This window comes from Colias croceus, chromosome 7, assembly GCF_905220415.1.
Source record: "Colias croceus chromosome 7, ilColCroc2.1".
NCBI lineage: Eukaryota > Metazoa > Arthropoda > Insecta > Lepidoptera > Pieridae > Colias > Colias croceus.
In genome coordinates this window covers 7,502,287-7,528,755 of record NC_059543.1, presented here as the reverse complement: position 1 = coordinate 7,528,755, position 26,469 = coordinate 7,502,287, and the positions used below count along the sequence as shown (strand labels likewise).

Sequence of the window (26,469 nt, the reverse complement as noted above, 5' to 3'; positions counted from 1 at the left end):
TCTTAAATATAGAATAAGTATATTGAATAATTAAATAATGTTATTTTAAATATTTCGCCAAAAAGACTTAGGTGTAATCGTAAAAGTAATAATAAAAATTATCTAGAGGTCAAAACATTTCGAGTCGAAGTGGAAACATACATGAAGTGGGAAGTTATTGCAAGTAGGAGAAAATATCGAAGATTGACTCGCACGTTGTGGACCGACATGCAACCGCAAGCGAGTTCATAAAACTTGTCATCTCAAAGCGTTCGCTCGTTTGCATGAGAAGCGACAACGCGAGCGGCCACCGCGCGCGCCAACCTTCGTCGTGCATAACAGTCTATCGCTTGACTAATAATAACTTCGCTATAGTTACAACCGTTTGCGATACCAGAGCAAAAAGTACTAGTGCTATTATATTTAATCGTAATAAATATTATATAAAACTTATGGGCACTTCAGCAGGATGTCTAGAAACGTGCTCACATATTACGATCACGTGGAAATCTGATAACTGTGACGCCCGTTTAGACATCCCGAAACGATTTTCACGATTTCGCATTTTAATCTTCGAACCTTCGCTCTACACGTTTCGAGTGCGTACACACGAACGATCTCAACGTGATGAGAAACAGTGCACGTGTTTGTGACATTTCACATACATATTTTCATATTCTGTATGTTCTATTTTCAATAAATTATTCTAAGATGCAACTGTAAGCATGAGCCATTTCCATTGGAACGCAACAACTGTAAAGATCATTTAAACAGCCCGAGTCAGGGGGTAAATCGTAACGAGATTCTATGTCTGTGTTTTGAATACAATATCAAAAGTTCCACGAGGTATTTTTTGCAAAGTGGTTAAATTACCGAATTTCCTGTTTTGATATACACCCTGAGACGACGTTTTATCTTTATGAACTTTCCAAATAATACATGCTTCTTGTACGACAATAATATACAAATATAACATGCACATATTACAATAGTCAAGTAATTCACTCAAACTGTAACGGTTACATATTTTAATAGGCGGAGACACCACACTTACAAAGTGTATAATTAAACTACAATTTAAGATGTATAAAATAAATTATGCATCATTTTAGAACTTAATCAAAAGTCACAGTTACGTCGATATTTCAGCTGTGATGTTACGTAGATTGAGTCTGGAGACAATATATTTCATAAAGTATTTAGATCAGGCCCATATTTAACAATCATATATAATTTTGAACCTATTTTAATATCTAACAAATAGTGAATACATAGAAATATAATAATGTCATTATGTTCCAATTGCTCTTTAATCAAATTTAAGGATGCTAAAACCTCGTTTTACTTAGTGGATGTAGTACTGGCGGAGCTACGACAAACACCTAATGGAAGCGCGTATTAAACAATTGGAAAATTTGCTATTAATTTATAATACATTTTCCTCGACACGACTGCCATCGACTAATAAAATTCGGTCAAGCATCCCTCACAACACCTGGGCAATATATAAGTTACATAAATTAATTGCATCATTCGACTAAACATTACATTCGTCAATAAAATATAATTCAATGATTTTTATGATTTATAATAATTATTATGGTTATGAATACATAATATGAAATAATAATAAGCCGCAGTAAATCAAAGTGATATGTAATATACTGATCAACTGCAAACAAATCCCATAAACACGTGATTCACGGTTATACTGAATCGAGTTACAACTATGACATGCATTAAACGTCTAATTAAAATATGTTTCATTCTAACGTCTTATAATTACGAAACTAACGATATATTTTCTTTTTTTTTTCATTTTCAAATATACTTTAAAATGTAAAAATAGTTCTTTGAGACAAAACGTCAAAGCACTTTATGCTATAAAGAATAGAGGAAAAGGCTCTCCAATATAGTAAAACAAAGGTATTGAAAATGAATAATGACCGAGAGTAAATATTATTTCCATTTCATGTTATGTAAATATAAAGTATTATGCAATCTAAACACGTAGGATGGTCATTATACTGCAACGAAAGCGCTACAAATATAATTATTCGCAAATTAATCATGGACGGCAAGTAATTACGAAAAGTAATTTCATTGTGTTGGCTAACGAGTAACTTTTGAATACCTGCAACTGTAAATTACAACCAGATGTCAAAGTCAACTTGACGTCCGAAACTGTGTGGTTTATATTGTGTGCTGTGCTCTGAAATTTGTTCTTCATCCAGTCAAATTAAGCCAAAACTAGGTTAAAGATACACGCCATACCTATGTTATTCAAGATCAAAGAGTATAAATCGCATTTGATACTATCTAAATTAATTATAGGTAATAGTAATTAATAATAATTCAAAAGGCTACGTTTATCAGGTTAAGTACCTATATTCAATCGCTGTGATAACCTGAATTTATAGAGAGGTTCATATTATAGACAATAACTACTGCGTTGAAATAGTCTTGGTTTATTAAAATATATCATAAGTCATAATACAACCAAAGCAATTAAATCTACACAACCTTTAGCAAGACAAATAGGCGAAACATACATTTCCTTTGACCTTAAATAAACATAGGATAAGAAAACAATTATTACACTATTTTACATTTTATTTTTTAATTAAGAAATAAAAGTACTATAAAAGCCGTGTTAAGTAATAATAATTATATAATAAGTATTTTAAGACGATCTATAACCAAAGTCAATATACGGCAAAACTTTTTTTAAATTCATTTAAAGAACGAACACCGAATAAAGTTTTCCCATAGATTTCCACGTTACAAACTTCAATTTTAACTAACTAGCATTCTAGAAATTTACTACCTACTGAATGTCGAAAACATCCACACGTTAATGTATGCACGTAAACGTCTACTTAATAGATTGAACTAACCCTACTCGACACGCGAGCCGCGAGCCCCATTCCGATCTCCGCACACATCCCACCTACGCGCGAATCTAATGCATCTAGCGAATCTTCCACTACGTTTAACATCAACTACACAACAAATGCTAATTGTCACCTTCGTTCGACCTTTCTGAATATCATTTAAGATACGACGCTGAATTTAATATATCATTAAGTACAGGAAATTGTATACTCTTAATCGTCAACAATATCGCATTTGTAGTGTTTGCGTGCCGCTGTAACATTAAAAGGCTAATAAGGCGTCGGTAAAGTGTCTACCGACACTAACGAATCGAGAGATCGGAATGAGCCGTCGCCGGCTTTTATCCTATACTTTATAATATTCCAAAGTCTCTCGAGAAGCTACATCTCATTATATTATAATAAACTTGTAAATAAAGTTACTTTAAATATAATAAAAACCACGTCCACATCATTCCTCGAAAAACCTCATTACTTAAATAGTCATGAATTGCAAATTTCGACAAGAGTACTTATATCAAAAATAGTGTACCGACGGTTCTCATCTACAATCTGTCTTATATATCTGTACTCTAAGGACGATACACAGAAGAAAGGAAAAGGGGAAAATTTAGGTAGATTTGCATCAAAAAGTCCACGGGCGGTCCTTTAATTTGGAAACTTTGCGCAGGACAAATTTACGAAGTAATCTACCTACCGTTCACAAGAATTACATTTAGGACTTAGGGATTTCTTTCCTTACCTTAAATTGCTATAAATATCGGGCTTAGATCCAACCGAAAATATTTCACAACATCAACATTAATTTCATATACTTCCATATTAAAAGTAGTATTTGCCGATTCTTTTTATACCAATTCACATATTCGCTCAATTTTGCGAACAATTTAGGTACTCAATGCCTAGTATTAGGATTGCAATAGCAGTAAAAACGTCCTAATTTAACCCGAAACTACATCAATTTAAAATTATTGCTTACTTTCCAACATTAGATAGATGATGCCTCGTTCGATACAAGTAATGGACGCGCCAATAGCGATACCAAAAGAACGGCTCTAGAGGCCCAGAATAAGGGAGAGAGGAGATTTAATGGATGATATAAACATTTTATCCCACACTTAGTTCGTACTCGCAAAATTACCACCACGATATCTCTAAGTAATTAATTTTATCTTGCATTCTCCAATACTCCAAGTAGACCGATAAAATAATCACTAGAAGCAATGGGCGAACACAATGAGCAACGTTATTGAATACAAACGCTCGATTAAGCGCAGCCGAGATCTTTCAAAACGTAATTTACTAATGGACGTAGATGAGTATTGTTTTATGAAGTTAAATAATTAATGAAAGGAAAGCGTTAACTACCGTTTCACTTGTAATATTTTCATATCATATTAAATTAAACTAAAGAAAAAAGATATAAATTAAAACAAAAACTAATGCGACGCACCTTGAGCGTTGCTAAAATTTAGTTTCTTTGCATTGATTGAAACAACTTGCATTTCTTTTAATACCCTTTGTTATTATATAAAAACGCCGAGATCTTTAAAAGGTATTAAAATGAGTTATGAGCTATCAATATAAAAGAGGACTAATGAACTATAGTTGTGAATCTGCACTGGTTCTCCAATGACATCCCCAAACTATTGACTAGTTAATACGAGTTAATGAATAGGAAACGGAACAAAAACATTCGCATCATAAGCGGAACATTCTATGAGCCACATGTTTGTTCTGAATATCGTACGCAATTCAAGATTAAGTCCACATCTATGCAATAATAACGAATGTATAAATGAGCAAAATGTTGCTGAAACTTAAACGAGCATAAGTTTTGACACTACACCAAATATGTTTAATGGTGATTCAATAGATATAAAATAGTCATATGAGATCTAAATGAGATTATTTTCTGGAATTTTAATCAGTCAGCAACATTTTATTTCCTAATGTCGATTGTTCAATTATTGGATACCTAAAGTTATATCGTTCGTATTTAGTTTATATTTTATAATACTATTAGAAACTTGTGCATTAAAATGTATTTAAAACTTCAATGAAACCTATTGTATCGTGAAAATATAGGTGTATGAAGTTAACACTTTTATTTGTTAATATCATATTATTCTTGTTATCATATCTGTATTGAATAAACGTTAAATAATACTAAAATATCCATACGTATTACCGCTCTCTTACGTGCTAACAAAACTATAATTATAATAGGATAAAACATATTCCCGTGACAATATTATTTCAGTATCATGTGATAAATTAAAAAACACTTTCTTTTAACTTCATGAGCTGACTTGAATTCGCCTTTTTATTATATGAAACATAAAATGTTTTTTTGAAATATACATATAATAAGAGCGGTAATATGTAAAAGTTGCGGTTTGTCATGAATAATTATTATTGTACGGACAAAAATTGTCACATAGGGAATCGCTTGGGGATCGATATTTTAGAAATTTCAACGCTTTGACAATATACGACAGTACGGAAGAGAAAATTCACAACGTTTTAATTACATACGCTCCTGCGTTCATTGTTATAATCACAAATTCAGACAACGACGTGAATTTGTTATAACGTCCAACCGAATCAATTATTCCCTCAACGACAGGGTGAATATCGATTTCGTACCAACACATATCATTACAGATTACAATCACCCTTTGCCAGACAAATTCACACATTTAGCGAACGAGTGCCCACAAACAATTGACGAACTTCTAACATTCGTCTTTCACTCGAACCGAAAGTAAGTACGACTCGTTAAATTCGCCGTATTCAACGTAAGCTTAGAGTTAGATAAGTATCGCGAATTTCGGCTAATGTGTGTAAACGCAAGTTCGTACTTGCGTACCACACGCAGGCTGGGCGAGCGTGTGTGCGTGCATACATGCACTGTGTACGCGCGTGTCACGTATGGACGCAGCACACACGCTACTATAGGGCGCAAGACGCATACAAAGGCCGCGTTTGATTCTGACGTTCATTACTTTATATACCAATACCGGATGTTTAACGTCAAATATTACAACATTCTTCTTCGCCGTGAAGAAATGTCAATAGGATTATACGATCCCCAACGCCGGAGCCGCAATAAGTGTCATTTATTAAAATTTAGCGTCGCCAGTGCGAGTGACGCTTTCCCTTGTCCTACTAAGAAAGATTTCAACATCCAGTATCGGTACGCAGTAGAGCCGGCGCGGGGCGGCGGGCGCGCGTCAGCAGCAGCAGAGCGGGCGGCTCACAGCGAGTGCGGCTGCGTGTGCGGGGGCGCGGGGCGGTGGCGCGGACACGTGTGCGACAGTTTGCGCGCCGAGCCCCGCGCCACACAAACTATCGGCTGCCGACGTCATTTGCCATTCGTCTGCAGCGCCGCGTTCAGCTGCGTCCAGAGGTCCTTCTTGCACGATTTCGACCTGCGCGGGACATTACATGCGTGTCAGTACTCGTCTCTCGTGTCTACACGTAGCTATGCAACATACATGTTTGCGAGCGACGGAATTATTGATACAATACATACATAATAAAATAATGTTTTACGAAATAAAAAATATATATATAATATATGTATATGCGAGACCTACTTTGGGGCACGTTAAAGGCACAAATTATTAACTTTGTGTCGATTAGTGTGGTGTGGATGTGGATCGTTGTGTCCTGTTTGTGGCAATGGACAGATTATTTCAGTATATTGCTCCTCGTTTTTCATGTGTACTTTTCTTTTTTTTTTTAATTATACCTGCCGTTAGATATACAATAATTTACTATACATCAACTATGTAACAAAGAGACACCAAAACATGATCAAAAACGAGCTTACCCGATTGTATTCTCTTCCGGGCAAATACGAAAGAAATATAATGAGATAGATATAAATGCGTCGAAATTGGATTCAAACGAATGTTACGAGAAAAGAGCATATTTACCTGCGCAACGAGGCAAGCCATTCTTTAAACTGTGTATTTCCTTCCGGCGTCAATTGGAACGCCGTGCGAGCAGAGAGGACGATGCCTACGAATTCTTCATACTCCACTGCCGTTAAGTGGTACAGTTTCTGGTGTATACATTGGATGTACCTGCAAACAATAACGAAACGCTTAAATCATTTTATAATTCCAAATTAAGGCGTAAATCAAAGTATCTATTATGCGATCCTACTAAGCACGATACTGCAGCATTTTGTTGTAAAAAGTTAAACAATGGATAAATTTCTACCATTTTCTACCATAGCTGTGTCCTGCTCTTGCTCACATGAAACGTCAATCATAAAAATAAGACAGGTTATTGCTATAACTATTCCATTGCATAGCGAATGGGTAACATTTAATTAGTAAGACCGTAAATTGGAAATTATGTAATGTATTTAAATTTTCAAAATAAAATAAGCCTAAGTATAATATAAATTACAAATGTTTAAAAGAACACAGCAAGTTACTTTTTTAAATATTTTACTAATTATTTTATTTCTATTCCGTAGGTGTATGAGGCAAATAAACTATTTTAATAATATATTTTTTTTTACATTTATACTTATATTAAGACTGCTAGTGCGTAGTGGTCATAGAAATCTAAATAACAAGACACTATAGAAGTGCTATGATGTCATAATTAGTATAAAAACCACTGTCGCCAAAATCAACACATTTAAACCGATAGCTAAACAGTATGTACAGACAAGTAAACTATGCCTTTTATTAGACAGCTTCATTTTAGTGAAAACTAACTTTAAAAAATAAATATACAGGGTGTCTCAAAAGAAAGTTTATATTTTGTGGATGAATAAAAAAAAAGTAAGCGGTGTATTGAAAAAATGTTTATTAATTATTAAAGTGCATAATATGGGAATTTATTTCTTAAAAATAATGTCGTCCAAATGCAGTCCATTGCGTTCACGGCACTCATTTAATCGAACAGTAAAATTACAGTATTTATGACAGCTCGGCAGGTAGACACAGTGATGGCTGCCATTTCATGTTGGATATTTTCTTTTAAATGCTCTAGAGAAGTTGGTTTGTTGGCATACACTTTAGATTTAAGATACCCTCACAATAAATTATCAAGAATAGAAATTAGCGAGGAATTATTGGCCCTTACTTTTTCGAAGACGAAATGGGGCGTGCAGTTATAGACTACAAGCCCGCATAGGAAAAAAATATGGGTCAAATGAACCACCAGGGGACATATCTAGAACGATAGCAGAGCAAAAAATAATAAGATTCATCACTATGCCGTCACTTGTAAGCTGTCCAACTGAGTGCAGATGAGAATTGAAAAGTACAGGTAGACTCGGTAAATTTTGGTCATTTGACCATGTACGGCATTCTTAACCATCGATAGATCCATTAAAAATAATAAGAAACCGCTCAGTGCCGTACAAAAATGGTGGTCCACAAAGTCGGAATTTTTATTTAATTTCCGAGAGTTACCGGGGGTAAATTTGGTCATTTGACCATGTACGGCATCTGTGTCATACTATGCCTATACTGCTTTTAATCCATTATTCCGCAACGCCGTACAAAAATCATGGGGACAAGGGGAAAAAATCGAGAGTTGTAATCCCCTCTCTTTCCCCACTCCAGGGGGTCATTTGACTAAGTACGGCTTCGGTTCCAAAACATTATCTAGCACTCAAAAGTACTATTAAAAGCAATGCCGTCAAAAAATAATTGTTCTTTTAAATGTATACCAATAATCATCTTAATTTCATCGAATTCTTGATATAAAGAGCTGTAAGGTCATTTGACCCTGTACGGGAACTTTTTTTTTAACATGATATTGTAAAATTCAATTGTTGTATAGTATTGCCGTTCAAAAGAAACCGTTCTAAAAAAAGTTATAGAGAAATGCAAAAACAGAAATTTTGTAAAAGTTTAAACATCGTAGATTAATGAAATATAATAGTTTTCTACACTTAATTCGTTGTTTTAAATAGTATTAACATAGATAAATTAGGAAAAAACGATGCCGTACATTTTTGTGCAGACCACATCTTTTAGGCTGATGAAAGCGACGAAAGCTACAATTTTAAGGGTGCTTTATGGCTATTTGATACAGTACGGCATTAACATATTTTTACCCAACTACGGCAAAGCAAAAGGAGGGTTATGATTTTGACAGGTCATGTATGTATGTTCATCTATTCCCTCGTAACTTCTAAACTACTTATCAGAATTCGACAAATGACATATCATTAGAAGCGTCTGAATTGTTCACTGGATAACCAGCGACCAGCTAGCTAAAGGCTATATGGGGTTTCACAAAATCTAATGTGGCGCCCTCTAGCGGACAAAACATACAGAGTAAAAAAATAAAGTTAAGATAAATATGCCGTGTTTGGTATCATTTGAAAGCGCTTTACTTGTACATTTTGAATATGTATATATTACTAGCATTTGCTTGTGACTTTACCTGTATTCATGGGCTGATTGCATATAATTCACATCTTTTCATTCATAGCTTCTTTATTAGTTCATCAATTTAACGGAGTCCATTCCACCTGACTCCGACTTTCCAAGGTGATAATTAACCACCTCGAGCTTCTTAATATTAATGTATATTTATATTTTATTATCAAAATATAAAGCAAACATTTCGTTATATGGATTTTTTCTTTTTCAGATTTTTCCCCTTTGAACCAACGAAAATGTACGGCACATGAAAAAATATTATCTATGCATAAAATACTTTAAAAATAAATTTAATTCGTGTTGTGTCAAATGACCCCCTGGAGTGGGAAAAGAGAGGGGATTACAACTCTCGATTTTTTCCCCTTGTCCCCATGATTTTTGTACGGCGTTGCGGAATAATGGATTAAAAGCAGTATAGGCATAGTATGACACAGATGCCGTACATGGTCAAATGACCAAATTTACCCCCGGTAACTCTCGGAAATTAAATAAAAATTCCGACTTTGTGGACCACCATTTTTGTACGGCACTGAGCGGTTTCTTATTATTTTTAATGGATCTATCGATGGTTAAGAATGCCGTACATGGTCAAATGACCAAAATTTACCGAGTCTACCTGTACTTTTCAATTCTCATCTGCACTCAGTTGGACAGCTTACAAGTGACGGCATAGTGATGAATCTTATTATTTTTTGCTCTGCTATCGTTCTAGATATGTCCCCTGGTGGTTCATTTGACCCATATTTTTTTCCTATGCGGGCTTGTAGTCTATTACAGTAAATTCAGAGCGATGGTAGACGAGTTTTTAGTGCCTGCACTACAAAACTTTCCTGGCTATAACCAGAGAACATGGTTGCAGCAAGACGGAGCTACATCACACACATCCAATATGTCTTTACCTCGAATTCATGAAATTTTTCCGGGAAAATTGATCTCTAGGAGAGGTGATATAAATTGGCCTCCACGCAGCCCTGATTTAACTCCCATGGACTTTTTCTTGTGGGGGTATCTTAAATCTAAAGTGTATGCCAAAAAACCAACTTCTCTAGTGCATTTAAAAGAAAATATCCGACACGAAATGGCAGCCATCACTGTGTCTACCTGCCGAGCTGTCATAAATAATTTTAGTGTTCGATTAAATGAGTGCCGTGAACGCAATGGACTGCATTTGGACGATATTATTTTTAAGAAATAAATTCCCATATTATGCACTTTAATAATTAATAAACATTTTTTTCAATACACCGCTTACTTTTTTTTTATTCATCCACAAAATATAAACTTTCTTTTGAGACACCCTGTATATCATTTTATTAAGTACCCTAACGCACGGTTTTTCGGTTTATTTTCGAATAGTTTTTTTCCCCAGGTACATGAGATGTTTTGTTTCTTTTTGCTCAGAAAAATACAAATTCGAAAAATTCGGCTTTTCTACAACAGAGGGCGTTAATTTTCAATAGATATAACTTGAAGCCTAATCACATAGAAATAAGGATGAAATTTGTGTTAAACGTGATAATAAGAACGGTCGACTGTGTCATTCATTGTTATTTAGATTACTATGGTGACATTCGTATTACTTGTAAATATTCTTGAATTTTAAGGAAAAACGACATAATTTCTAAAAAAAATAATTACCGATGAAATGTTATTCCTTTATTAGTATAGAAGGATGAATTTCCGCAATGGGAAATGATGAAACACACTATGTTGACACACGCACGTCTCGAGAGCAACTGAATAGCAACGAACGCACTGGGGGCTTGGAAGTCACCTGAGTGGCGACAAGGTCACGCGTGCTTACGACTTCTAGTGTCTTGTTGTTATTTCGATTTCTATGGTAGTGGTACTCACATCTGCTGACACTTGTGCACGAGCGGCGCCAGCGTGCCGCGCAGGTGCTGCATCACCAGGTGGTGCGGGCCGCCGCGCGCCAGCCAGTGCGCCGACTCCACGCACAGCTCGTACAGCACGAACGGCGACACCACCGAGTTCACCGCGCACACGCAGAACTGGTGCAGGTACTGCGCGCCCAGCCGCTTCGAGATGCGCAGCAGCCACTTCACGTGCTCGCCGTACGGTGGGTTCCTGGCCACACGCGGATATAGCATAATACATTACATTATAATATAACACTTCAATTATTTACTTATAATACTTTAAAATAAATAAAGAAACATGGTCACATCTAGGACGATGATGATCTTCTAAGTATCTATACAGTTGGCACAGATTCAATAAATTCGGGCAACAGAATGGATAACATAATTTGTATTTCAACCTATCATCATTTTTAATACTTTTAAATATGCAATTTTACTTTCAAGAAACGTAACAACATGATCATTAGCCAGAACGTTGCGTGCACGTGGCACAGCTTCAAATAAAGTGAAACAGAATACCTGCCAAACTTATTCTGCGGCCGGTCGTCATGTACTCTTCTCGCTTGCGTCTCCAACGCGAGCATGCCCACACGATAAGCAGCTAATAACCGTCTAAGCTGAGCTTGCGGTAAGGCTGGTGGACCAGCACCCGGTAACGGTGCCACGCTGCCCATGGGCGCGCCCACGTTGTTACCGGCCACGCCACTCACAGGCACGACGCCCACGCCCACGCCCACGCCAGCGTGCCCAGGGTGGGCAGCGGGTAGTGGAGGCGGTATCGGCGCTGGATGCTGGACATACTTTATAATTACAGTAACCTTGTACCAAGTATTGTTTAATAGAGCACATTTATCTAACTTAACATTATAAAAGGGAAGTTTATAAAATTACTTTCTGTAAGTAAAAGAAAAAGACTATATGAATTTAAACATTATTTCCGCAACAAAATACCAGTAATGATTTCTTGATTAGCATGGGCTACATTTTTCCCATATTTTTCATGGGAGCGGAAAGTGGGAAGCGAAATGAACAATATTAAAATTAACAGTCCAATATTTTATATCAAGTAACTGAGAATACAAAGTTAGTTAGGTAGGGTAGGAATACTTGTATCTTTAATTTCTATCGTGACAAAAAGCAAGCCAATACTCACAGAGACATTGACGGGTATCGGCGGCGGGGGGTGCGGCGGGTGCGGCGGCAGCGGCACGTGCGGCGCGAGCTGCGCGTGCTGCGGCGCGTGCGCGGCGTGAGACGGCACTATGCCGCGCACGAAGTACTGCGGGATCGCGTACTGCGGGCCCGCGTGCGTGGCCGGCGCGCCGCCGTACTGTGGACACTCGAACTGCAATCACACCGACAGTATTGCGATCTATGCACGCACCTCGTTTTACACGCTAGCTGGTAGTACGTAAAAGAATACAAAATGGCAAAACAAGTTTATTTAGTCATATAGACAGCATCAACCGTCGACTTAATATAAAAAAACTACATTCCCAATCACCTAAAAAATTATAAAATAATGTTCGAGCTTCGACAACATAACAAGTCGCCCATTTCAAACTTTGCTTATTAAACACGTAGGCAGAGTTTGCTTGCTTCGACAATTTTTGCGTGTAATTGCGAATCTAGTAGTTTATTGTACGTCACGTTAATATTATAAATGTTATAGGTAAACCAGAATCTGATGGCAATTAGGGAAATCAAAATTTTGAGTGTGCAACCCTAGGGAAAATGGACTGAACGATCTTGATACTGCTTATTTTTTAGTTTGTTCTCAATATCATTAGTCACATTACATAAGTGGACAATACTGTACTTAATAATGAGATATCCACTTAATATTATGTAGGTACATACTTACATGTATAATATACATATTACTTTTACACAGGTAATACATATTATTATTTACACATACCTATATTTGTATGTTCATTATCATTATGCCATGTGAAAATATCGATATTATATCGATAGAAAACTAGACTGCTTATAATTTTTTATAAAATAAAATAAAAGTAAAATAAAACTATGTTTATTTTCGTAAGTATTAACAGATACACACATTATAAAATTGACTTGGTCAGCTTGGACTTGACGAATAGCCGTATTGGAAACTCCTGTAATAAGTTTTCATAAAATTATATTCCAATCAACAAACAATATTATAGTTACCTACATATAATAATTTTTAATTAAAAGTATCAAAGCGGGTTAGTCCAATTTACCAATAAAATCTTCTAAATTGAAAATTGTGATGTGTTTGACCCTTCTTCATCAAATATTTTTCTATACACATTATAAACAACACCTCTTGCTTGTGATTACAGCGGCTTTTTCGACATTTTCGAAGATTTTTTAGACAAAATCCTAAAAATTATTTATCAACTGCAAAAAAGACAAATAATTTGACAACCAATTTGATAGTTGTCAAATAAGTTGCCACATGAAAATCTTATATTTCTTAAATATAAATATGCCATCAGATTCTGGTAGACCTATAATAATGTAAATAAACATTTTCACTTTTAAATAATATTTTAAATAAGTAATAATGAGTGTGCATCGCTCACCTGCAGCTGGTAGATGTGCGGCGGGTAGTGGTACGTGAAGGGGTAGGCGAGCGGGTAGGGCAGCGGCACGGCCAGCGGCGGCGGCGCGCGGTACGGCTCGTCCGGCTCGTCCTCGCTGGCCTGCCGCAGGTACAGCTCGTGCCAGTAGCGCGCCACCGTGTACAGCACCTCGGGGTACACGCCGCCGCCTGCGCACGCGCCTTCATCGCTCATTACACATGAATTTCAGATGCGGTATACACAATAATGCAACACGTGATTTTTCTTGATTTATTTATATAATTGACAGTCTGTCCAACATCATTAATTTTAAAAATAAATACTTAAAAACCTATAAATGATAACATTCTTATTTAACACTGTTTCTCACTCTAAATGGCAGTATAATGTTTTAAAATCATTGCATACGTAAAAATTCAGAGTATTCAAATAAAAACTACTCAATACAACAAATATACTTAGCCATTTTAACTTAATATCGCTTAACTTAATAAGCACATAAACAACGATAACACACTTTTACGAAAAAAATGAGGCAATTCAAAGTTAACTTATAAAATGCAACACTTCGCTACCATCCAAGAGCAACAAACTAGCAAGTAACGAGCAGTATATAATAAGAGCAAGGCAACCTTTAGCCGCGGCCTCCACAGTGAGACAGGCGCGCTCGAGCATCGCGTCGCTCTGCTCCTTGCACTGCAGCACGGCGCGCTGGATCTCGTTGTAGTTGAGCGCGTGCGCGTGCGGCAGCACCGATAGCGCGAGCTCGGCGGCCGCGCGGACTGTTTGCACGTCGCGACCTGATGACGCCTGGACACAACAAATTAAAGTTGCTTAAATTATTTATTATTGAAGTGAAAACTTCTTTAGCGGCGTTGGGTATAAAATCTTAAACTCGCGTCAGGACACGTGACCTGATCGAAAAAGCGTAAGACGGATGGATATCAAACATGCTCAACGTTAATAATCAAGTTTTCACTTCTGCCGGCACTCCCGGAGTGCAACCCGTCTTTTTTTTAGTAAATTGTATTAATTGGGCTGTGCGCAAGTGTGTGTGACCTTTTATTAATTAATTATTATTATTTCACGTTTGTGTTTTCCATGTGTTTCATGTAAGGATCCCCATAAATGATATGAAATTAAAAGCAATGGCACTTCACAATAGGGTCTCATCTGCATCAGATACATTTATTTTTATGATATGAATTAAAATATTCCATATTAGTAAAACAGTTTCTGGTAATTTCAACATAAACACATTTTCCGCCGCACAACTACACAATGGAATCTGGTATTATTTATGCATTTTTTTTTTTTTGTGATTCTTTTACCTTATCTGCTATTCCAGCTGCTTCGGGCGGTGTCAAATGTCCTTCCCATGCATCTATTAAGAATAGAATTGCTGGCGCGCCGATATCCATTGCTTGACCTATAATTACATTAATTTGAAAATAACAGAACATAGAAATTCGTATCAGAAAAAAAACTAAATTGAAACTAAATTTAATTGAAAATGTCTTGTTTACCTGTAATCCAGCTTACGTGTGAAGAGTAAGTACGGCTCAGCCAATTAGCGCTAACGCAGTTGTGAAGACCCAGTGCGTACAATCCAAGTTGGAATGCCGCCATGTGCAAACCCCTGTAAAAATAATTCTACATGAACATCGATATATTTTGAAAATTCTTATTTACTTTATATTGTGGTTTAAATCAATCCTTTTTAAAGTCTCCAGTATTTGTGTGAAGCAAAACTGGCGTCTATTCGGCAGAGTTTTATATTAAGCCTTTAGACTTAGAACGTCACTGGCACGAAATAAGATGTTAATTTCGATGAATATGTTATTTATGAGTCTTTTTCATAGTACATCAATGCAGTAATTCCACTAAATACTGTATGATATGTTACCTATGAGGACCATGATGTTCTCGTGCGCAAGTCGTCTGCGTGAACAGACTGGTGCTAGACGAACCGCCCGCCTTGAACAACACTGACTTCGCCAATTCGAACATGAAGTGTGCTGACGCTTCTGACGGCTGGTTCGGCACTGACGGGTACTGACGTTTCCCTTTGTATCTGAAACACAATATAATCCTTTAATATAGCATAAAAAACACATTTATCCTTTAATTTTCACTGCTCAAAAGAAATACAAATCTCAGTTTTCGTATAGAAAACTGAAATTGAATGAAGAATGAATAATATTGCTACAAAAAAAATGAGTGTAAAGAAAGTTTTTGATCGTTGTATACTGACTTCAGATAATTTTGATATTTGATATTTTTATTTATACAGTTAAGTAACAATTTATGAACAGTTTGTCCATCCATTATCAGCGGATACATCAGCATCATCATTGCATGTCATTTTGTCTGCGTGGTTTATAATTCGTACAAGTGACAAATCAACTCACCTCGTATCCTTCAATCTTGGAAGCGATGAGTGTGAACTAGCATGTTGGTGCGACGAATGCGCAGAGTGTGTTGAGTGAGCCGAGTGTGCTGAGTGCACTGAGTGAGGCCCAGTGGGAGGTGACCCGCTGCTTTCGCCTATAGAGAGACGCTCTATGTCCCCGGAGAGACTGCATACTGGACCCTGGATAGTTTATAGTAACAAGTATTATATTTTGAGCTATAAGCTTCTATGGAAATGTTAAATTAGTCATTTCAGTGGTTTAAACCTAAAGTCTTTAATTGTATTAAAGCAAAATTCTTAGAAGCATTGCATGAGATATCTGTATATCTGTAGCCAGGCGGAAATAATTCCTTTCTTTTTGTAACGCAAAAAATATGCACTACAAACTTTTGTTTCTTCATTTAAACACTAGCTTAAAATTTTCTATAGATAAGAATATAACTCACAGCAACAGGCACATTCAATGGCTGATGATGATAATGATGTTCTGTGCGCGAGCTGAACCGTGGATTGCTTGAGTAGTACATGCTGACCATCGGACCTTTCGTCAGTTGATGAATATCACGATCCAATAGCTGTAAAAGATAATATTTTTATAAGATTAACAAACTGTATAATCATCTTTATGTTTTTTTATTAATAATGTTTTTAGGTTACATTTAAGTAAGTACGTAATTTTGTTGTTTTCATACAACTTATACTCATGTTAAAAAGGAAACTTAGGCAACAACAGCTACCTTCCATCGCGATAAAACCAATTATAATAACTAGTATTATTAATCACAATACCTTATTCATAATCCTCGCCAATTTGACCGGGTCGTCCTTATAGAACGAGAGCAGTGTCAGCGCAAGGTCACCCCGTTGTCGCCTTGTACCCTCACATAATAACGGATGTTCTGCCTCAGAAACGTTCGCTTTTAGCCCTAGAGCCGCGACCGCCGCTTCGAAGCCTAGCACTTCGTCCGTCATCAGTCTTGCCTATTAAAAAAAATATTAATGTATTTATCAGCTGATTCAAAAATGTTTTGTTTGATTTTTTAGTGTCTGATCGGTACGAAAACTATATACCTATTTGAAAACAATAGGATTACTAATTTTGTAGAAAACAGAAATTTTATTAAACTTTCAATATTATGTTATATGTATTAAACAATATGTTTTAAATTATATTTCAAATTAAACTTTTCAAATACTTACAGGATGTTTATTCTCCGAGGCTGACAAGACGAGAACTTCAAAAAGGAAACTCGCTAGCGATATGGGTAATAGCGCTGGACCACGGCTTCTGTAGCAATGTTTTTATATTCATTAATACAAACCTTATCACAAGTTAAACTGATTGAACCGCTGTATTTTCTTACCGTAATAGTCCATCTCTGAGTTGTTCCGCCTTCTCTCTTGCTAATGCTAACTGTTCGGCACCAGTAGGCAATTTTTTCAGTAAAGCTACAAGTTCTGACTCTTGGTTATTTAGTTTCACCTCCAAAGCCTTAGTACTGGCCGGTGGACGTGCCATTTCCAAAGCGAATAAACCCACTCGGAAGGCTAACTCGTGTTGTTCACTGAATTCAGCCAGAACCTTGGGTACAAAACGTAATCGTTAATAACGTCGCACGTCGCTCGATAACTTCTTGAGAATTAAAAAATACATATCTATACGAATATTATAAAGCTGAAGAGCTTGTTTGTTTGTTTGAACGCGCTAATTTCAGGAACTACTGGTCCGATTTAAAAAAATTCTTTCGTTGTTAGATAGCACATTCATCGAGGAAGGCTAAAGGGCTATAATATCAGCTAGTTAAATAATTATATTTTGAGTTGCATAACTATATTGAAACGGAATCATTTCATCTTGTATGAAAAAATAAAGCTTTTTTTAAGTTGCCAAAATATTGCTCCATTAAATTTAACTTTTAATGTTTTGAAATAATTTAAAACTCGTACTCAAATGGATCAACATTTATCAAGTAGGCAAAATTGTTTCCTTAAAATGCACTTTATAAAATCTAAAAATAATTTAAAAATCACACTCACAGTGCAAAGGAACGCGCACTTGGCCAGCGTGGCAGACGCGAGGCAGGACAGGCGGTGACTGGCCGCACACAGCCGCGGTGACGGCGTGTGCCGGCGGCGCGCGCGACGCAACTCCGCCGCGGTCATACCTGCTCCATAAGCTGAGGTCATTATTTCTGTGTAATATGAAGATCTAAAATTGTAGTTTTTATAATAGAAATCGAAATAAAAATGAAACAAGTGTATTGTGTATTTAAAAGAAATCTAAACTATAACATGCAGTTCCATCAAGAGGTCACAAAGAATAAATTATAAAAAATCTATTCAATATTTCTTCTCAAAAAAGTCTATAGTCGAGCCAATTTAATAGACAATATATGACGTCTATCAATTTTATCTTCGAAGAGAGGTAACCTGCTTAAATAACTGTTTAAAATTGAGTTTGAGAATAATTATGAATAAGCGTCGCGTTTAATGTTTATTACAGTATGCGATGTGGTCACATCAAATTCTTTATAGTTTTGATCTTATTAAATAGATCCTTTCGATGGAAAGGAACATCTTACAAGCCTACTGTTATTCTTATTCGCTTGTACTGTTTTACGTTTTACACCACATGTATGCACACTTACAGCTTTACAATCTCATCTTTTCCTATTTAAACCCTTGTCTCATCCACTCATATATCTACCTAACAACGCAGGCGGTCTGGCCAGCAGATCCTTCGCCAGACTGGCGCCAAGCGCGCACGCATCACGCGCGTGTCCGTGCGCGTGCAGCCCCTCCGCGCGCGCGAACTGCACCTCCCACCCGCACTCCCAGCTCGCGCCGCTACCGCCGGCGCCGAGACCTGATCCCCCTTGCTGCGAGTGGAGAAAAACATTGTTAGAATTATGAAAATAATAAACATAACAAAATATAAACTAATAAATAACTCAAAAATAAAAACTGACCTCAATTTTATTACAACACCTACACAGCTGAATGATATTAGCAAAAAAATAACCAACACGTATAGATGCTGGGATGCGTGTTTGAATGTAAAACATAATTTTCAACAACATTCTTGAAAATTCTGAACTGTAAAGTCACATGTGTCACACTCAACACAATATACATATACAACCAGTAGGGAAACTTCATACATCACGTTCGAAATGGCTCACGCACACAAGCAAGCGTGTTTACGAGAATCGTAAGGGTATTACCACAATTGACAGATATAACTGTCAATTGTGGTAATACCCTTACGCTTTCGAACGTGTTGTATGAAGTTTCCCTACTGGTTATTGTGCACTCACCCCGTTCATCAGAGCCACACCGCCATCCGCGATCCTCCTAGCGGCGTTCGAGTCATAGTAGTACAGGTGGCACTCGTCGTCCGACACGGAGTCGTCCCGCGGCTGGCGCGCGTCGTCCGACGAGCCCTGCGGCGAGGTGGAGTCCTGCGAGTCTGTGTCCCCGCCGTCTGCGCCGCTCACTTGCATCTCTTCTTCGTTCTCGCAGAAACCTGTACGTTTTGTTTTATCATAGTAATAATATGTATACATACATAATTTCTTGTAAAAAAAATCTAAAGCCACGTTCTCATAGCCACTAACGAACTAAGACGCTTATGGTTTAGCAGTATAAAATTTACTAATGTGAACATTCGCAACTTCTAAGCTGCAATTACGCTTGAATAATACTCTAGCATTGCGTTATAAATATGTATTTTGATCTGGCAAAAAATTTTAGTAGCATAAATGCACTCATAGCTTGTGTCATGTGTGTATAATAAATTCAGAATTAATAATTGGAAATTTATTTAAAAAACATAAGGTTGAAATTGCAATATTCTTTAAACCAAACATGACATAGAGGTACACGATCGCGTGTGCAAGTACAAAACGTCTGTGTTAATCACATGAAGCATATTATTTACCTTCAGAAGATACACTAGAATGATTTCCATCACTTGGGCCTGGATCTCTAACAGGTTCACCTACACCGTCTCCCGATCCACACGCCTACAATAAGTTCAAAAACATGTTAGTAATTCTTCAGTTTATTAGCGCAAATTATGTATTTTACCGAATTTCGGTTTTCGTTGTATCTTGATTCAAAACAGACTAAATATATTTTTTTTCTTTTCATATAAGAACTAACCTCATTAGAGGGTCCAGCTATTGCCAGATCAACATTGATACGACTAGTTCTGTTGACTAGTGTCCGATGGCCTTGCATCGACGGGTCTGGATTAGTCAGTCGATAGCTAAGCGACATCTCGTTATTAAGTACTGCTTTTGACGAGTTAACCTGAAAAAATATAAGTTAGTAGGTACAGAATTAAAAATATGTGCAGTTAGTGCTGCTAGTAATCATAATCAAACTATTAAGATAGCTGTAAGATTTTATAAGAGAACCAATATTATATTATTTAAAAATTACCTGATGTACACTATCAATCTGTTTATCAGAATGTCTGAATATAGTGAACGGACTGTGGTACAACGGATTCAAGTCCTTAGTGTAAGTAACTCCAACGATCTGATAGTCGTCCCACTCGAGGAAGCAAGCTTCCATTGCTGGGTTAAAACCTGGGAACACTTCGTTCTCACTGATGCCGTTGATAAATGGCGGGTGGGAGTGCGCACGCCCATGACGGGGATGTGACGAGTTTATGTGGTTGTTTCGATTCTTAGCAACCTGGAAATAATTATGAAACATAAGCTTTGCGTAGTTAGTATGATATAAACAAAAAGTAGGATGTTATGTATGTTGAATATTAGGTTTATTTTCAAATAATTAGATGTAATAGATTTTACATTAGTAATTTTACTCTAGATGTTATCGATTGCATTTTTAATCGCAGTTACAAAAGGCTATATATAGATTCTATAATACACATGATACATTTCTTTATTATTTTAAGAGTCAGTAAAAACACGAATAAATATTTCAAATTGTAATTCATACCTTATCCAAAACCTTCATATGCCATTGAGTGAACTGTTCGTGTAATGTGTCTCTCTCATGCGGCGCCAGACCCGGATTCAAAGCAGCGAGACGCCACAGAACAACCACCTAATAAAATGCGATAATTTCAATCAGAAAAATTACGATACTAGAACTCAAAATTCGCTAAATGCATTATATTATACTTATAGCTAGAGTTAATGAATACTTTCCATCGCAAAATTACAATCGAAAAAAAAGAATATTCTTACTATGATAATTAAGATTCAAAGTTTTAAGTCCATGCTAGATACTTTAAAATTAATTATTTCTCCAAGCATTGAGTTGGCAATTTTACAGTATTTTGCAGCATAATAACCTACTTACAAGAGGAGGTGAAGTGCTCTAATTTACGTTTTAAGAACTTGAGTAAGTTACCTATTGTTAGAAAATTTCCATAAAGTATTTCATATCATTTTTTTGTTGAGTGTAACTTTAGATTTAAGATATAGATAAAACAAATTGGAAGAGTAAGGTAGGTGACTGTCCTTAAGCATTTACTTATTACAAATTTAATTCTAACTAAATAAATAATATTGGTAATAATATTGGTATTCTGTTTAAGCACAAACTGCGATGTAACAGTTGGTATTAAGAATAGTGTTGTAAATAATTGATAAGAAGGGATTGGGAAAAAAAAACGCGATGAGTAACTTATGTATTCACAACCAATGTTTTTTTGAGTTACAAGCGTAACTACCCTTGTAACTCAAGATATAAAACAATATACACAAGATAGTAATAAATAGTATTCAAACAATATTGAGATATTGCTTGAATACTATTGATTATATTATAGATGAGGCAACAATAATAGGATAGAATGAGGTAGATCGCATAAACGCGTCATAACCACGAATTCGACTTTAAAGTTTAAGGTGTTAAAAGGACTTTGCACATGTAATCTTAACCAATGATATGTGAAATACTGCTGAAATTACATACCAATAGTACTTTAGATGTAGAAAATGCGGTTGCATTTGAAATGAAAGTATACCTCATCATCATCAAACATCATTTTTACAGCACACAGAAACCTTACTATTTACTTAAAACATTATATTGTGTTGCATTGAGTATACTTATTTAGAAACAGACTACATAATATAATATATTATGAGGTAAGTATATTAGATTGTTGATTTTTGTTTCTTTTTTTAGTTTCATTATTCATATTTACAGTCAAATATGACCATTGGAAAAGTAGGTAAATAGATGAATTGTAATTATTGACAATGCCCCATAACATCATCTGCTCTCAAAGGTAATGTTTTATTATTACTTTTGTAACAAAGTTCGTTGCTGCTCCGCTTCTATCGGTTGTAGCGTATAGGACAAACACAAAAATAAAACTCCTTTATAAATTACCATACCTCATCACACAGCGAAGAACACGCGTGCTGCGCGGCGGAGTTGCCACCACTACCACCGTGCTTGCCGCCCGTACCACCGCCCCACGCAACCAGCGCTGCCTTCGTGCTGTACCACCACACTATTATCTGCGGATTTAGTATTTATTCAGTGATAAGTTGTTCTGTAAATTATAGTGGTCAATGAAATATTGTGAGGCGTTATCGTTATCCACAATTATATTGTTTGTAAAAGTTAAATTTAAAATAGCCATGAGCACTTTTTTATTTCAAATGTTCATAGGCATAAATATTGTTTATAAATTATATTTCATAAAAAATGTGTCTCATCTGGTTATCAGATGGGTGAAAGTCGATCTTAATTACCTTTTACCTATGATTGCCTGGAAGAAATCACATATAGTTATAGATAATGCGACCAAGTAAGTTGTACTCTTTCGCTTTTGGAAGTAGTTGTAAGGTTTCTTCCATGTACCACTCTGAAATAAATAAACACTTTATTACTTGCAAACATTACCTGTTCACAAGCCATAACCTCCTCAGTGATGATCTCAAGCAGCGGTATAGCATTGCGGTCGCTGCGCTTGAACATCTCCCGTACTATAGAGAGCAGGTTCCACATGCCCTCGGGCTCGCGGCCACGCAGAGGACGAAGAAGTGACGACCATTCAGCCGCTGCTGGTGGTGCGCTCGTGCTTAAGTAGTTTACGTCACTATAACGTGTGTAAAACAATGTTTTTTAGGTTGTTCTTGTAGGCTTTAAGGATGAGAGTTTTAATGATGATACTTTAAGTTTATACTTATATTGTATTTTTATTAATGTCTGCTTGGAACAAATTTGTAAAAAATAATTACATACTTATTTAAAAAAATTATGTTTTGTTAATTAATCGATTTTCAAATTTAATATTTCCTAATCTACATTTAAATATTTTTACAATAAATTTAGGATGATGCGACAATGTTATAAATATTTATATTTGTAGTAATGGAGTCCAATTACCTAAACACGATAGGTGTTGGAACACAGAATTTGACTAATATTTTATTAATATTATTATGTAAAGTCTTTTCGTCCAGGAACCACGAGGTATATTCATAGGCTGAGGCTCCGGCCGTGGGATCTGGTGCGCCGCACGTTGTGTTTATTTGGTTTGGTTGCGCCGATAATAATTCATCCAATATCTTTTGAGCTGTTGGTAATATTTGACGAGGCAATTCAGATATGAGGTACTGTGCAAACTTCTGCAATTGATCTCTCCGTAATCTCTGTAGAGACTCGGATACTGGTGCCCTGAGACATACTTGAGTTGGCTAGAAAATCAAAATGGTTGATTATACATTCATTTGTTACATAAGGACATGTTTTTCTCAATAAATACTGTGTATTGTTGTAGTACAAGGTAAAGTTCTCATGTAAGATTCATATATAAGTTAATTTAAATCTAGTTTGCATCATTGCACTGACATTTCTATACAAATTGAACTCACCAAATGTATTCTAAACAGGCAAACAGCAACAATATGTGAACACCAATGAGCTGATGACGAACAAGTACAGTTACATGATGATATCTTTTGTCTGTCAAATGTTACTGCTACGTTAAATTGCGTTCTTGCCATTGTAAGTGTGACAGTCGCCGATAAGTGGAATCCTAGAAAATATCCTTATATTTAATACTTATTCTATATAAATAAATCAAACTGAAAATACCACAATATTCGTAATTTATTATTACTGATGTTTTACTAATTAATCAAATTTCCTTATTAACTACCAATAACAAAACAAGTACATAAGTTACATTATAATTTATAGTCTATAATATTAAATTTAAAAGACTTTTACACAAACATCATACTGAAAACATAAATAAGCATTATAATAAACAACAAATAACAATTTTTTGAGGTAAAAGCAATTCCAACACCCTACAAATTTTTTCAGTATAATGTCCTCAGACTAAGCAATAATTATAAAAATCTGTTTATTTGCATACCAATCTGTAACACATCTTTAACAGCTTTGTCTCTAAATAAATGTTCTCCTCTTTGAAATTCGTCTGCAGATCCATTAGCAAGGCATGAGTATAATCGTATGTCATCTTCGCTATCAGGGAAACTCCAGAAGGCAATTTGTAATTGAAGTTGCTCTGGCACAGGTGGATACACATGTTCTACCAGTTCAAATGGTATGTGACTAGCTACACATTTCGCTGCTAACTCACTTAGTGTAGATACTGATTTTTCTGTTAAAATACATAGTCAGGTTAGATCAAAATTAATAACATTGAGAATATGAGTTAATGGAGTTAACTCTAAATAGAGCAATATACACAAACATAACTGTTAATATAATTTACTTTGTTTTGTTACCTATTTTGATCGAACTATCTTACATGGTCTGAAACCAGTAAGTGAATGAATATTGTAATTTTAAATGCTTATTATTTTAATAATCTATAACTACTTTAATCTTTTAAAAAGGAATAAATTAACTTTGTGATATATTATTGCATAACACATTACTTTCCGGCTATAGGTAAGAACTCAAAATAATAATCATTTAATATAATGGTATCATAGTAAAAGAATGTTTTAGAAACTAGATTTATGTAAGTACTAAATAGTGATGAGGTATATTTAAAAAAATATAACAGCACTATTTTCATTTACATAAGTATTTACTTCTTGTAGAATGTTATCAATATAGTAAAGAAGATTGCAGTGAAAGTTGTGAAAGTTTCTAAGATGACATCATAATAACCATTCACTGATATAATTTAATAAGAATTAAACAAGTCTCCACTTAACAAAGAAAATGCAGCAAAACAAACAAGAAACAACAACAGCAAGTTTCAAACCAAAGGTATTATTAACTGCTCAATCCAGTCAAAGGTAAATGACTTTACAGCACCTGTTCTTTATGTCAATGTACATACATTACATACATAATAGAACACAATGAATGCTCCAGTGAAATCATAACATAAAAAATATACCTAGTATCAAATACACTCGGAATGAATTAGGTATGTGCGATGTCTATTATTAAATTTAAGAATATTTTTTTTAATACAAAACTGACACAAAGGATCAGCTGTCCTACCTTGAGTGCTTTTTTTCGTCGGACGAGGCGCAAAGGAATTTGGTAAATTGGGTCTTCTCCAACCTCGCCAGTTATTACATAGGCTTTCGGGTTCTGAACTCCAACTACACAAAGAATCTTCTTCAAATCTTTCCGAGTCTTCAAAACTGAAGTGGTCTCCTTCTTCCCAATCAAGTAAGGGTGATCCCACGTCCACCGGGACAGCTGCTCGTCCCGCCTTCCCATTATTATTTGATGGCCCCGCCACTTTATCGGAATATACTCCAAATTTATAAGATTTAATTCGCTGGATCACTTCAGCGAACCACTATCGGGGTATCCACTATCACTAAACAGACATGCTTATTACACACTTAAGTTTGTATGTAGCTGTTTAAACTCTTCGTAGTTGTGATGTAATAAAGTAAAATGCATCACAAACTTGGAGAACTGAAACACTTCCTATTCAGAAATCAAATAATTCAAATAAATTCCTATGAAGTACAATAACAAATATGGCCGTGCAACGTCCCAGTCCGACAGCCCTTTCGAGTTTCGTTTCGTAGGTATCGTTTCAGTGTATAGGTACATAGGTACCTACTATAGAATTCTTTGTTTCGTATATGATCAAAAGTTCATTGTCTCGTAGTGGTGTTACTGACATGTCGATAGATGGCAACTAAATCAATTTCGACTAACAGAACAGATGTTGTAAAAATAAATACCGATCTTTTAATAAAGACACCAATTAATGGAACCTTCGATTACAAGCTTAATTTCATTGATATCATATATAGAAATTGCCAATTGATTATGCCGCATAATGCA

General features: G+C 35.7%; 1 protein-coding gene across 1 annotated transcript; it reads right to left on the bottom strand.

Annotated features, from left to right (window-relative positions):
* Positions 1 to 26,305, bottom strand: LOC123693243 (zinc finger SWIM domain-containing protein 8 homolog). The gene is made up of 29 exons (XM_045638243.1): positions 26,243 to 26,305; positions 25,663 to 25,969; positions 24,554 to 24,802; positions 24,045 to 24,208; positions 23,557 to 23,867; positions 23,071 to 23,266; positions 22,557 to 22,682; positions 21,145 to 21,252; positions 20,617 to 20,874; positions 20,335 to 20,484; positions 20,111 to 20,195; positions 19,488 to 19,696; positions 18,878 to 19,049; positions 18,208 to 18,335; positions 17,535 to 17,752; positions 17,371 to 17,458; positions 16,960 to 17,151; positions 16,617 to 16,745; positions 16,169 to 16,350; positions 15,664 to 15,831; positions 15,284 to 15,396; positions 15,089 to 15,186; positions 14,390 to 14,567; positions 13,758 to 13,945; positions 12,335 to 12,526; positions 11,701 to 11,972; positions 11,153 to 11,386; positions 6,818 to 6,967; positions 1 to 6,307 (listed from the first exon to the last, which is right to left on the bottom strand). The coding sequence occupies exons 1-29, from the start codon at positions 26,303 to 26,305 to the stop codon at positions 6,241 to 6,243; spliced, it is 4,995 nt and encodes a 1,664-aa protein (XP_045494199.1). The 3' UTR covers positions 1 to 6,240.
* Positions 26,306 to 26,469: the final 164 nt, after the last annotated feature.